General features: G+C 18.1%; 1 protein-coding gene across 5 annotated transcripts in view; it reads left to right on the top strand.

The window, feature by feature from the left end:
• LOC129613099 (GATA zinc finger domain-containing protein 14-like) overlaps positions 1-3,396 on the top strand; it is a 103,818-nt gene extending 100,422 nt beyond the window's left edge. For all 5 annotated transcript variants that reach the window (XM_055527023.1, XM_055527020.1, XM_055527022.1 and 2 more), the window contains one exon: positions 588-3,396. In XM_055527023.1, the coding sequence (XP_055382998.1) occupies positions 588-659 (72 nt within the window). In that variant the 3' untranslated portion in view covers positions 660-3,396. The remainder of the gene's footprint in view (positions 1-587) is intronic.
• The last annotated feature ends 11,822 nt before the right edge of the window (positions 3,397-15,218 follow it).

Here is a 15,218-nt window from a genome sequence, read left to right as displayed (position 1 = left end):
TAATTAAAATTCCTTTATTGCAGTACCCTTTGAAAAATATTTTAAAATTAATAACAAATTGTACTTGTCAGTTGATGGTCTTTTCTATTGTATGAAAAGCCTAGTTTAAAAATAAGTTAATCAAGTTAAATTTTTATTTAATTAAACAATCACCTTACACATTTCTTGTTAATAGCCAAACATGGAGAATAACACCAACAAAACTAAATTTAAAACAAATTAAATTAATTTTAAAGAAATATAAGTAAATTACTAATATATTCGAAACATGCTAAAATTCCGTGTTTTTTTTTCGTATATTCCGCATTTCATTTCAATTTAGAATGAAGTAACTTTAGTATATTTCAATAACAGAAGAAAGCATAAAAAATCTGGGAAATAAAAAAATGAAATTAGGGATTTAAATTGAGTAACTTTGTTTAATTTATATATGCACATATAATTTTTCTTCAAAAATTTTTAAAATATTATTATTTTCAAAAGGGTACGATATAAAGATTAAAAACCAAATAAAATAAATATGTATAAATGTATATACACGTTTTTATTATTTTTTTTACTTACAAAAACAAAATTATAAATTTTAGTCGAATCGAACATGTCCCATTTGCAGAGGAAACGCATCTGATTATTTTGAAGCTGCTCAGGAAGATCATTAAATGATAATTATCCTTTGAAATACAAAACTTTTTCGTTTTACTTGCTTTTTCTAATTTACATTGTATAATATTTGAAAATGTCTCTTATTACTAAATGTAATAATAAATTTATAAAAAATTTTAGATTTTACATAAGATATTTAAACACATGTATGCATGTCTACAATATGTATATGTACACTATTATATTTTAGTAAAACACATCCTATAATGTCCTCCGTAGGTCTAAAAAATTTATGTTTTTAAAATTCTTTTTTCATATGCTCTAACGTTTATACAATATAATTACGCAAATAAAAATAAAATTAAATGTGAAAGCAAAGTTATTAAATCTTTGGTGAAAGTATTAAAATGTCTTTATAATATGTCTACATCGTTTTAATATTTAAATTACTAAGATTTATTTGCAAAAGTATATGTATTTCATACATTTTATAGAATACTGAAAACTAAATAAAATTGCACATAATTGATAAATCGGTATTAAATCTTTTTTTTAAATATATGTAAAATGTTATAGAAGTCATATTGAAAAAACGTATAATAAGTAATAATAAAAAATCGAAAATACAGAAAAAATCAATACCAAAAATTTAAATTAATGGTTATTTTTCGTAGCAAAATGGTTTTATGGATATGTGTGGCGTAATATTTATAACATAATGTAGAAAGGGAAATACTCTTCTTGTCTGAAAGTATTTATAATTCTGTATGTCTATATATATATTTTTTTAAATTCTTCAAAGTTAAATAAAAATTCAAACTACTTTAAATTACAATATCAACTTAATTTTGAACAACATTCAACTCGATTTATAATCACGAAAATTGTTGATACCAAAGATGAAATGGTACCTACATTTTCTTTAATAAAAGAAATAATATTGATATTAATTAATATTAATATGATGTAGGGTATGTCATAATTAATGCTATTTTAACTTTTGTAATTCTCATAATATGTATATATTAATATAAATAAGCATTTGAAATACTTATGTATAAAGTTTGAAACAGTTCATATTTTATGCAAAATTATTTTTTTATAAAAACGAAATTTTGCTTCACCAAGTAGATATATAAAAGATCATTAACCACAATTGTCTAATTTTTTCTTCCTTTTTCAATTTGTATTTTCCTTTCTTATTGAACTTTTTAATAAAATACTCAAGAAATCGGTGTTAAGCACAAAAAATTTGTGCTTCTGAAAGCTTACCACTCTACTTAGATATTTTTTCATTCTGCTTTTTTATGAAATATCAAATGTATTTTCTAAAATTATTTTAACTTGACAAATTAATAATTTTCTTATTGAAAAATTGTTTCAAATATAAATTTAACCATTTAGAAAATAAAGTATTTTTATAATTTTTTTTAATATTGGTTGTTATAATTTTAAACACAAATTATATTCGTGTTGTACAAATAATTGAATATTTAAAATTTATATCGCTTTATATTTAGCTTTTGCGCTTAAGTGCAGTAAAATTGTATATTAAAGTGCCATTTTTTTCCGAAATATTTTATTCAAATTTGTTTTGTAGATTTAAGAAAAGTGAAACTAAAAAAAGGGTATTCCATATTCTAAAATTTCACAATTTTAAATACAGAAACACAATTTAGGGGGATTTGTTTTAAATTACTTAACATTCAAATAATCAAAACATTTATAAAAAAGATACTTCAGGAACTATAGAGAAAATTTATAACATTTTTCATAAAATTTTGCAAAGAAATATAAAAACACATCGATTTATTTTGTTTCTACTACTTATGTATAATAAAAGCAATAAATATAACAATAGCAAATTTTGATAAGTTTATATATAAAATTTAAATTTATGTTGAATATGTGCTTGAATAAAACCAAATTATCAAATAAAAATTGATTTTTAATCTAAAAATTGCATTAACTTAATAAAAATTTTGAAAAATTAGAAAATTTCAATTTTATAATGATTCATAGTGACCCAATACGAACAACAAATTAAAGCATTTAATATTAAATAAAAAGGAAACTGGCAATACATAGTCACAAAAAAGAAATTTAAAGCTTTCACATTTCAATTGTTACGAAATTTTAGAAGTAACCAATTTCTAATTAATTATAATTCTAAAAATAAAATAATTGTTAAAAACACTCGAATATGCATATTTTAGTAATTAACCAATTTTGATGATAATTAAAATAACATTTTGATTTTGTAGCAAAAAAATTAAAAAAAAAAAACTAAATTTTTCATAGAAATTGTATACGTTTTAATTAAATGCTTCGTAACATTATTAAATAAACCTATTCATAGGGTATAGGTATTTACACAATCATATTTTTTTAGATTCAAAAATTTGTTAACATGTAAATTTTAAAAGTGCTTTAATTTCAAAAAATTAAAAAAATTATCATCAAATTTATTATAGTTTTTAAAATAATTTTATCTTAATATTTTTTAAGCATTACTTTATTTCAATCATATATGGGAAACTAAAAGACTACTCGATAAACCAAACCTCTATTATATTAAATTAATAAAATAAAATTAATATTAAACACGTATTTAGTCAATAATTAAGCTGCAAGATATATATAAAGAGAATTTATAAAAATGTATTTTTCATAAATACAAACAAAAAGAAAGTTATAAAAAAATATTAAATAATGTTGAATCAGAAATTTTAAACTACAATTTAATTTATGACATATACATACATATAAAAAATAGATTAAAAATAATTTATTAAATATAAAATAATATTATTCAAATTAATAACATATTTGTGCAAATATAAGTATATATACTTATGAATTACAAAAATTTTAATGTTTACAAAAAAAAAAATTGCAATATTATATATAAAACAGGAAAATTATTAGTTAATTTTAATTAATGCCTGTTAAAAGAGCAAAATGTTAAATATTTTACTAAAATAAATTTTAAAATCTTCAAAATATTTAGATATACTAAAAATATTTAATATATATTATATTACATTATATTATAATACAATATATAATTAAACAAAAATTCACAAAAACTGAGCACCAATTCAATATGTATGTTGTAATTTAAAAAAATTATTTTTACTAGAGTTGTACTCGTATAATGCATATATGCAAATTCTATCCCTTCAATTGCCAATACCATTTTGGCTTATTATTCTGTATTTTTTTTTTCTTTGTACTTTACTTCTTTATTAAGAGAAATAATTATTATATTTTCAAGCTTATTTCAAACGTTTTTCGTACGAATTCCATTAAAAAAAATTAAAATACGAAATTTTTCAGATACAAGTTAAAAAATGGCTCAAAACTATATATAATCATACATTTAAAACTCATAAACCGATTTGTTCAAAAATGTTTCAAAACATTTAATAAACACTTATGATTTATAAAATCGGTCAATCTAACAAAAGCTGTATTGTTGATATGTTATATACGTAAATTTATTTTATCAACACTGAAATGGTTTGGTTACAACTGTTTTAAAAAAAAAACTATATAATTATAATTGAATATTTTATTTACAAAAATTTAATACTTATAACATAAATTAAGATAACAATATCTACAAAGTAAATTGTTAATATTGTTTTTTTCCTCTAATTTTTAAAAATTAAAAACAAAATTATTATAACCATGTTTTAAAATTTGTCAAATACCTAACAAATATACATTATATCTTTTATTATCCAACTATTTTAAAATTGTTTTATTTACAACAAAACAAAAAATAATTAAATTATTTGAAAGTATTTTACTTATAACAGCTTCAGTTCACGGACTTTCCATTTATTCAATTAAAAAATTCAAGGAAATTCTAAAGCATTTATAAACTATTCCACAATTTACCAAAAAAAAAAAAAATTAAATTTAGTAGTAGTTCTTTGAAAAATGTGCAAAAATAAGATTACTGCCTTTGATTAAGTAAAAATATTGAATCTTTTAATTGAAATCTATTCACATAATTCCAACGAAATCAAATAAATGAACTTTTATTTTATAATAATAATGAAATTATTACGTAACAAAGTCCAATTAAATAATTGCATTTTTTTATAATTATTTTAAATCATGTTTAACGAATGTACATTGTTAATAATAAATTATTAATAAACATCCTTGAAATAAACGTTGTTTAAATAATCGCTTGAATTGTAAATTTGTTGTGAATAAATATTACAAGCCTTTTGTTTTTTATAATTAATTTTTCATTATATAAAAAAAAAAGTATAAATTACATTTTGCTCTTTTTTAAATTTTTCTTTTCTAAATTTTTATTTATTTTTCATTAACTTCAATTTTTTTTTTTTTGCAAATTACTGACTATAAAACTTGGTTTTTAATTTTAATGTCAATATTTTCAAATATTTGAAATAAAATAACTATTTGGTAATAAAAACTAATATTTTATTTAATATATAAATATTTTCATTAGTTTTTAAAATAAAATATAAATACATAATAATTTAAATTGTTTAATAATATATTTTATATTAAAACTACAATGCATGAGGAATGTGACTTATTTCGATTTTTTTGTTTATTAATAATAATTTTTAATTTTTAAATATTATGATTTTTAATACTCGTATTAGATCACTATGGTTTTGCAAATTAATATTAAAAGAAATTATTTACACATTATCAAATATAAAGCACACAAAATGTGAAACTTTAATTATATATTATTATTCTAATAAAAAATTTCTAAAATTAATTGTTTAATAAATTACATTTTGCAGATATTTAAAAAAAAAAAAAAAGAAAAATTGAAATAATAATGAAATAAAATCAAAGTAAGTTACATTTTACGGAAATTACACATAATATATTAATAAACTATATATTTTGTTATTACATTTCATTATATAAAAAATTATAAAAATTTTCGAAATTTAGCAATATGTGTAGGATTTTTTACTATTAGAAAAAAAATTGAAATTTTGTGTACTTTTTCAAAAAAAAAAAAAACTAAAAATCACAAATAAAAAAATTTGTTAAATATTAATTATATAATATACTTAATGGTATGAATGTATTTGAAATTTTTTGAGCATATGAATAATATTTGTAAATTTGTTATTTAAATTACAAATTATACTTATAGTTTACTAACAATTTATAAGTAGCTACAATTAATTTTTATTAGATTTTAAAATTAAAAAAAAAAAATGTTTATCTAATTTTTATATATTTGTTTAATAACACAAGTGCATTTTATGAATTTTTCATTTTAAGATTTTTTAAGCCTGTTGTTTTATTACAATTACATAATTATTTTAGTACAATATGTACTTTTTTTTTAGTGTATTATTTTACTTTATTAAAAAATATTTTTAAAACAAATCAACGTCTATTTTAATAATTAATTATAATTATAATTTTTATATATTGATTTTATATAATTGTGGTTAAATTGCTTTAAACATTCGTATTAAAAATTATCTTTAAACAATTTAATGATTTCAATTTCATTTACATATATTATAATATAACATATTATATGTTGATTTTTTTTTTTTTATTATAAATAACAATACATTATTAAAACAAAAACTTTATAGATTAAATAAATCATTTAACAGAATGTATTTAATAATTTTTAAATTATATATTTTCATATAATAAATCCGAAAGATTAGCTTATGTTTTTTGAATCTTTTTTGAAACAAACAATACAGTTTTGTTTTTTGTTTGAAGGAAAATTTAAAGATATATATGAACTGCATTTAATTGTGTGCAATTAATAGTATATTAATCTTTAGAAATATTTTAATAAATCTTTGAATATTCTGTTTTTTAATTAAATAAAATATGATATTTTACTTTCCGGTCATAAAAACAAAATATTTATTATTTTTTTACTTTATTAGATTGAAAAATGTAAATATTAAATTAAATATTAAATTGTGTACTTTATTAACTGTTTAACGAAAAAATTTATTTCTATTAATAAGAAAAATTTTCATACAAATTTATAAAAATTCTGTTAAATGATTTTTTATTGTAATTTTCGAAAAATAAATATGTAAAATATTTAATCGAATCATTTTATTATTTCAATATACCTATATACATATATATATATATATTTTTATTATTTCTTGTTATTTCTGTTCTATAATTTTCTTGCTTATCAGTTTATTAACAAATCAATTTTGCTAGAATAATTATAAAATATTTTAAATCAAAATTAAAATACTTTTTAGTTTTTTAATTGAAAAAATTGTGAATAATTAAATAATATTTAAGTAATAAATTTTAGTTTTTTTTTAAAGAATGTTTTGTTTTTATTTATTTTCCTGTAGTTATTTGCAGACTTTGATTTTTTTTTTTTTGTCAAAACTAATCAGAGACTTTTGAAAATTTATTTTAGAAACGCGATTTTTACAATTGGGCAATAAAGGATTTAATTAAAAAATTAATGATTATATAGTTTCTAAATCTATAATAAGCTCAAAATCTAATTAAATTTTAGCTTAAATTAATAATATCGAAAAAGAAAGTCCTTTCTAAAAAAAAAAAACAAAAAAAAATGTTAAATGTGCTCATTTTTGCAACAACGAACTGAAATCAAACATTATCCATTTTATACAAAATATGTATTTTTTTTTTTTCAATTTCTAAACTCTTTTACTCAAAAGATAAGAATAGAGTAAACGTTATTATAAATTATAATATATATACACACACATATGGATTAACTCTTTCAGCATCTGTTACATGTATTAGCTTCACATAAGTTATGTTCAACCAAAGACTCTGTATCTTGATATTAAAATTATTATTATAAAAAATCTTTGATCAAATTTTATTAATTTTGGTTTTTGTTTAATAATCATGACTTCAAATTAAAGAAAAAATTTTTAACTTTTCAATATAATGTATATGTATTATTATATTATGCAGTGGTTGTGCAAAATATATACGTAGGTGTGTTTTAAAATATTATTAAAAGAATTGCACTATTAAACATTTTACAAATTTAATAATCAGTTTTGTTTTTTTTTTTTTAATGTAATATGATTAAATTAATATTTTCACACAATATATATTAATTAATATGTATATTACATTTATCGTATAAAATTAGGACATTTTTTGTTTTATATAAATAACAATTTAAAAATAATATAAAAAAAAAAACAATGTATGTTTGTAGTTTCTTACTTATTCTCTTTACTCTCGTGTTACAAAAAAAAAAAATTTTAAAATTAATTAAATTTTTCACTACACCTTGCGTATCATGTCATATCTAAAATAATTTTTGATTTGTGTTTTTTTTTTATAATATAAAAATTTTTCAATTTCTACTTGCTAAAATCAATAAACTTTCAGAATTTAATTAAGGATTGAAATAAAAAAAAAAGAATTTCATTAATTATATATTGCCTGTGTATTTTAGAAAATTTGTAAGCAACTTTTATTATATAATATAATATTTTGTATAGTGTGGGTTACAATGTTATTTTTTTTATTTGTAAATAATATAATAAGTGTCAATAAATTAATGAATTTGAAGAGAAAACAATACTAAGAAAAAAAAACAAAACAAAATTATAAAATCCTGTAGCTATTTAAGAAACACAAGATTTAAAACACAAAAACACACAAGTTAAAAACTATAGTTGATTGTATATTAAATTAAAAAAAAAAAAAAAGTAAACAGTAAACAAATTAAATTTATATACAAAATATAACTAAAATTATAATAAAATTAAAAAAAAAAAAAAACAACAAAAACATAAATTAAAGCCTGTATTCAAAAAAGCAATTGTTTTTTATACTTAGTCTGTAAAATTTTATGATCTTTTGAATGGTTCTTCTATTTTTGTTTTCTTTTTAATATAATTAATGATAAACTAAACTTTTTATAACCATATAAAATAAATTTTGTATATATAATACCCTACATAGTTCTCCATTTTATATAAAATAAAAAAAAATTTTTTTAATATATATATATTATATGCATTGAAATAATATAAATTATCATAAATGTTTAACTTAACAAGTTGTTATATATATATATACATTTATGTATGCATCATGCCCAAATGTACATATATATGAAAATTATATAATATCAATATAATTACAAAATATTATGAACTAAATTTATATTACAAGAATTAGTTCAGAATCCAATTAAGGAAAAAAAAAAAGAAAAGAAAATTAATTTTCATACAAAATTATATTTTATAAATATATGTAGTTTTTAATGTATATATAAAAGAAATATATATTATATAATATTTACATATTGCATAATTGTGGATATTTATAAGAATTATACAGAAAATCTTTCTTTTTTTTTTGGTTTGTTGATTCTGGACAAGTTCCATATATAATTATGTTCTTAAATAATAAATAATAAATAACACATATATATGTGTATGATATATATGTATATATATAATAATAATAAATATAATATAATATATATATACATAAATATATATTGTATAACAAAATATATAATAAAATTATTATTATTGCCTTTTATGTTCTCTACAAATTTCATTTAAAATATAAAATTAACAACAATCTAATTATTTTTTTTCATATACTATTTTATATAATAATATTCTTTTTGTTTAATAATTATAATATATAAATATATTAAAAAAAAAATAACATTTTCTATTTGTCCATTTAAATAAATAACATTATTATAAATTACATAGATTATAATTAATTTCAATATAAATTTTAGTTTCATTGTAAAATTATATGTAAAAAAAAAAAAAAAAAACTTAAAAGATTTTTAGCTTTAGCAGTTTTTTTTTTTTTCATATATATCTATATATATATAAACGTAGTTCTATATATACAATGTATGATATATACGCATATATAAATACCAAAATATAATTAAATAATAAAGTTTTTCATGTTGTGCACACACATTAATTTTTAAACGTAATTCAATTCGAAAAAAAAAAACTTAAAAAATAAAAAACCCGATTTATATATTAAACTAAAAAACTAAATTACATTTATTACAAATATATAAAAAATTTAAAGTTTTGCTGTGATGTATTTTTGTTACAAATTTAATAAAATATATAAACTATAAAAAAAAAAAAAAATTTTTTTTTAGAATGTGAATTTATAAAATGCTGAATAAATTTTTATTTGCAAACTATGATTCCTTTATTTTTCTCCTTATTTACAAAACTACATATAATTCCTTTTGGTTTCCTTTAGAATTAATACACATAATCACTAGAATGTATATACACTAAGTCCTCGAGATACGACATCTTCTAATATCACATTTCGAGTTACGACATGATATAAATTTGGATCATTTTTATTCGGCTTACGACATTGTTCCTAATACGACATTGAAAATTTAAAAAAAAAATTGTTTTTTTGACAGACAGAAAAATTGTTTTTACCGTTTTTTGAATAAAAATCTATACCGAATTTAGTTATTAGACGAGACTAAAGCACATACTTCAACAATGAACTCTTTCTAGTTAAAAATTCTAGTTAGTAGTTAAGAATACGAATTGAAGTGATAAAATATCAACTTATTTAGATTTTGTTTTATTTATTTTTGTTACATTATTGAATTTTTTTGATTTTGTTATTATATTTTGTTGTTTTTTTTTCAAACTTTGTTACCTTTTTGTAAAAAAAAGGTAAATTATTTTATAACATAGTTTGTCTAATTCACTTTTTGTTTCAATACATTTTTTTTCCTCCTCAAACGACAATTCGAGTTACGACATAAATTTCTGGAACCAAAAATGTCGTATCTCGAGAACTTAGTGTACATATATATATATATATATATTATTAAACCTTGTTTCCGATGATGAATAACGCACGTCACATTGAATCCGATGTCAACATAAATACAACTGAATTATAACATATACTCGTACATCAAGTGTCATCTTTTTATAAGTGTGATTATTTTTTTTAAAAACTAATTTTTTTAACTTTAAACTAATATAAAATATATACTCATTATGTACATATATTACGAATACTCTATTATATATGAATTATTTTTAAGCATGGCCGAGATTTGAAATTTGCATACGAGAATAGTTTAATATTATAGTTATTGCAATATATTATAAAATTTTTTATTTTACACAAATAAAACAAATTAATTAATTCTAATGGCATTTTACTTTCAAACCAGATTTTTTATCATTGAATAATTATTTTGGTTTATGGTGTTTTAAAAAGCAATAGCATATTTCGAAAATGAAAAAAATAAAGTTTTAAAAAATAAATAATTTTAACTTTAAATTTTATTATAAATAACAACTATATATACATACTTAAATAAAATTTTTGAAAACAATAACAGGCGATATTTTTTATTCAGCAAGAACCTGGTAAACAAATTTGTAGAATTAATTAAATGTCTCCAAAATTGTAGAATTAATTTAAAACATTTATCATAATTATTTTAGTATTATTTTTATAAGAATTAAGGGTATTATATCGCTTTGGATCTAAACATTCTAGAGTTAATTGGATCTAAACCTTCTAGAGATCTGATAATTTTTCAAGAGAGCGATATAAACTGGTTTTTTTCATTGATCTCTCTCATACTGTTTTAGAATTAAATAAAATGTTATGAGTTAAAATTTACCATCCTTTTAAATTCTATTCTTTACGAATAGAAATTGAATCTTAAAACCAGTTTAGCACAAGTTTTAAAAAGTTGCAGCTTAGGATGATTTTGTATTACAAATTTTTCAAATCTATATGTTTTCACATCAGTAAAAAATAATACTAAATTCTATAGTCAAAAGTGGTATAGTTCTGATCTAAGACGACGAGCATTTTGGACATTTCAATTGTAACATACATACTTAATAAAAAGCACGTTCGATAAATCCATGTTGTAAAATCTACAAAAATAGTATGTTTAATAAATTTTAGCTACAAAATTCATATTGGAATTTGCTCTTTATTCTCATAAAGAGACATTCGAATTTTGCAGCTGTTTTATTTTTATAAGAATTAAGGGTCTTTAAACTCTTTTATAACTACTCTAAAAATATTATAAATTAAAAGAGAAGCATAATAGAAATAGAATTTCAAATATTGAAGAACAACTCCAGTACCTTTTTATGAACTGTTTTTTAACTCATAATTTCAAGACATTAAAAAACTGCAAAAGTAAAAAATTGAGTGTATAATATACTAGTGGCAGCCTTTTATTACCCAATTATTTCCTGTTATTAAACATTAAAAAATAAAAATTTTGTAATTATTTATGTACTAAAATTATTAAAAAAATAAATCATATTATTAAAAATGCGTTTAGTTTATAGTAATTTAGGTAAGTAGAAGCATAAAATACGCATTTGTATTACATAGATTTATGTACAGCATATTATGTAGCTCATGTACGAAGGATACACATAGGCCAACCAGGCCTGTTGTGCTCATATACATTCTAAGAATTTTTTTCTTATCTTGTAACCTGTTCTGTAAAATCTTCCCAAGTACGTTAACAATTTTCGATAACAGGTGCATAATATAAATGAGAATTTATTTTAAAAAATTTTACATATAGAATGAATAATGACCTAACATTGTATTAATGGTTTCTTACATTACTTGTCATTGAGCTTATAATTCAAATAAAACAATGATGATACAGCTATTACATATATTAATTATTTCATTGGGGCTTTTTCTGAATATCGAATGAATAAGTGATAGTGGTATTTAATTGCTTAAATTATGTACATTTTCTAAATTTAATCCTATATTCCGATAATAAGTAAATAATTTAAGTATATGTTATTTACTTACTATAACAAAATTGGTATTAAGTTCTTAGTTTATCCAAAATGTTATATAAAAAATAATTATTTTTTTTTAATATATCTGTTCTTAACACTCTAATTGTTTACTACTCCTATTGTTCTACACTGTTAGTATAATTGACAATAATTTTTTAATTTTAATTTATACATATTCATTTTTCTCATATCATGCATTTTGTTAAATAAAAAAATGTATATAGAACAGTTATTTTTCCTTCAAACTTGCTTACTTTTTGTGGCAGCAGTGTCTTTTATAATCACTTTAACGTTTTAATCTTAATAGGTATTTAAAAATCAATTATTCAAATAATGAAGATCATTTAAATTTTTTTTAGTCTATAGTTAAAAAATTTTCGGCTGATATACACATATTTTTTTTTGTTATACTATATTTACGAATTTATAATTAAAAATAAATTTTTAAAAAAACTTTTAGAATCTTTTCTACTCTCTTATATAATATGTATTTTTAAGCCCTTCTGCACAATACAAAAATAAAATATAATTAAATAAAGTTTTGTTTTGCATCTAAAGTTTAAAGTTTTTAATAATATAATTATACATATATACAAATACATTATTAAATACATAAATGTCTTATTTGCATCTATCTATATATTTTCTATTTTGACATAATTGAAATTTTTTATATAAATTATAAATATAATATTCAAAAAATTGAAATTATAAAAATATTTAATATTTTTTTTATAATAGCTATAACAAATTAATTAATTGAAATATAAAATTAAATTTAGGAAAATATAAGAGATTAATTAAATTTTATAATTTATTTTATATTTTAATTTCTGCATGATATATAGATTTAATAATTTGTTATATGCGGCTATTGCGTGTGTATTTCTATAACACCAGTAAACACAAAGTTTTATTTTATAAATTCTTATATTTATTATACAAGAAAAGTATTCGAAAAAATTAAAAAAATTCAAATGGATATTTTCTATATTTTCAATAATAATATAACACATTGAATAAAAATAATAATTAATACCTAGTGTTATACAAAGGAATATTTAAAATATTATAAAAAATTAATATTTTATATAAGTATATTGAACACTTCTAAAAAAAATAAATTTCAAAATTAAATATAGGTACATGCATAAATAAAATATATATACAAACTTAATTTTCAAATCTACATATTTATATATATAATTATATACATAAATTTATTATATTATATATTACAAATTAATAATATATATACCTAAATTAAACTACAGACATTTCAATTAAATATTGTATTAAAAATTATTTGAGAATTTCTTTAAATAAAAACTTTTAGGAAAAAACTTATCAATAAAAATGAAACAAATAAATTATAAAATATTTAAAATAATATTGTATAGTAAAATAATTTATTTTTTTAAATTAAATTTATGATTAATGTCATTATAATAGCAGAATATGCTTATATATGCCATAGTTAAAACAAATTGTCAAATCCAGTCAGAGCTCCAGTTATTATATACATTTTCATATATATTTATGAACGGGATAATTTATAAAAGCTTTATTATAATAACGGAAATTTAATTTATAATAACGGGATTTTTTTAATAATAATTTTATGAGATATTAAAATTTTATTTTGATTTGTAAAGAGAAAAGAATCTTGTTAGCATATATTGAATTCTTTATTTTAATTTAATTTTCATATTTTTTATATGGGTTTAAACAATATGAAGTCTGTTAGGAAAAGATAAATTAACAGCATGCTTATTTAAATATAGCATATTGTTGTATAAAAATCTGATTTTATTTGATTACATACTTACTTATAGCCAAAGAATATGTTTTCAACTACTTCCTCACAACTTCTCATTTCTTATTCAAAGAATTATATATTTAGCTGCAATAAATAGAATTATGCGCACAGGATTATTTAATTTAAAAACTATAATTATAATGCGTTATATGATCAATTAATAATAATATAAAATTGTCAATAAAAACTATAAATAATAATATCAATAAATATTGTTCAAATAATATGACATTCTTAAATTTCTGCTCGTATACTATAAAATTTAGAAGGAGCATATCTCACAATAATTAAATATTATTTATATCTAAAATTGCTAAAAATATTTTCTTGACAAAAGTAATTTACCTAATTGAAATAAAATATATTTAAACTTTATAACTTAAATTTACTATAAAATATAAAAATATATTTTGCTACCAATAAGCTGTTTAAGAAGATTTTAAAAAAATTATTATTGATTTATCAATTTGTTCCAAATTATTTTAATCGTTATGTCCAAAGACATGGAATAGATCTTCAGTTTTCAGAAATTATAAATTTTACACATTTGTGTCAAATTGTTTGAGGTGTTTTGTCAATATATATATACACATTTGTTAAATATTTTTATATTATATTATTTATATTTATAATATTAATTTATATAATTATTGTAATTACATTAATTACTTGAAAATATTCAAAATTTGTGGGGATAATAATTATAATTTGATGTAGTTTGTAAAATTACCGAATTAGAAACAAATTTATAATCTCACAAAGCATTTATTCAAATTATTAAAATATCAATTCCAATCTATTCAAGATTAAAGTCAAAACTCTTTTTTTTTTTTTTATTATATTAGTAAATAACATTTATTAATAATTTTACAAAGAAATTATACAAAAATTTAATGAAAAATATTTTTTTCTTTTAATATTTTATTTTGTGACAAATTTAACTATTATAATTA

Source organism: Condylostylus longicornis, unplaced genomic scaffold (assembly GCF_029603195.1).
Source record: "Condylostylus longicornis isolate FDR11 unplaced genomic scaffold, ASM2960319v2 ptg000080l, whole genome shotgun sequence".
Taxonomy (NCBI): Eukaryota; Metazoa; Arthropoda; class Insecta; order Diptera; family Dolichopodidae; genus Condylostylus; species Condylostylus longicornis.
Note: the sequence above shows the minus strand (reverse complement) of the source record. Positions and strands in the feature narration are given on the sequence as shown.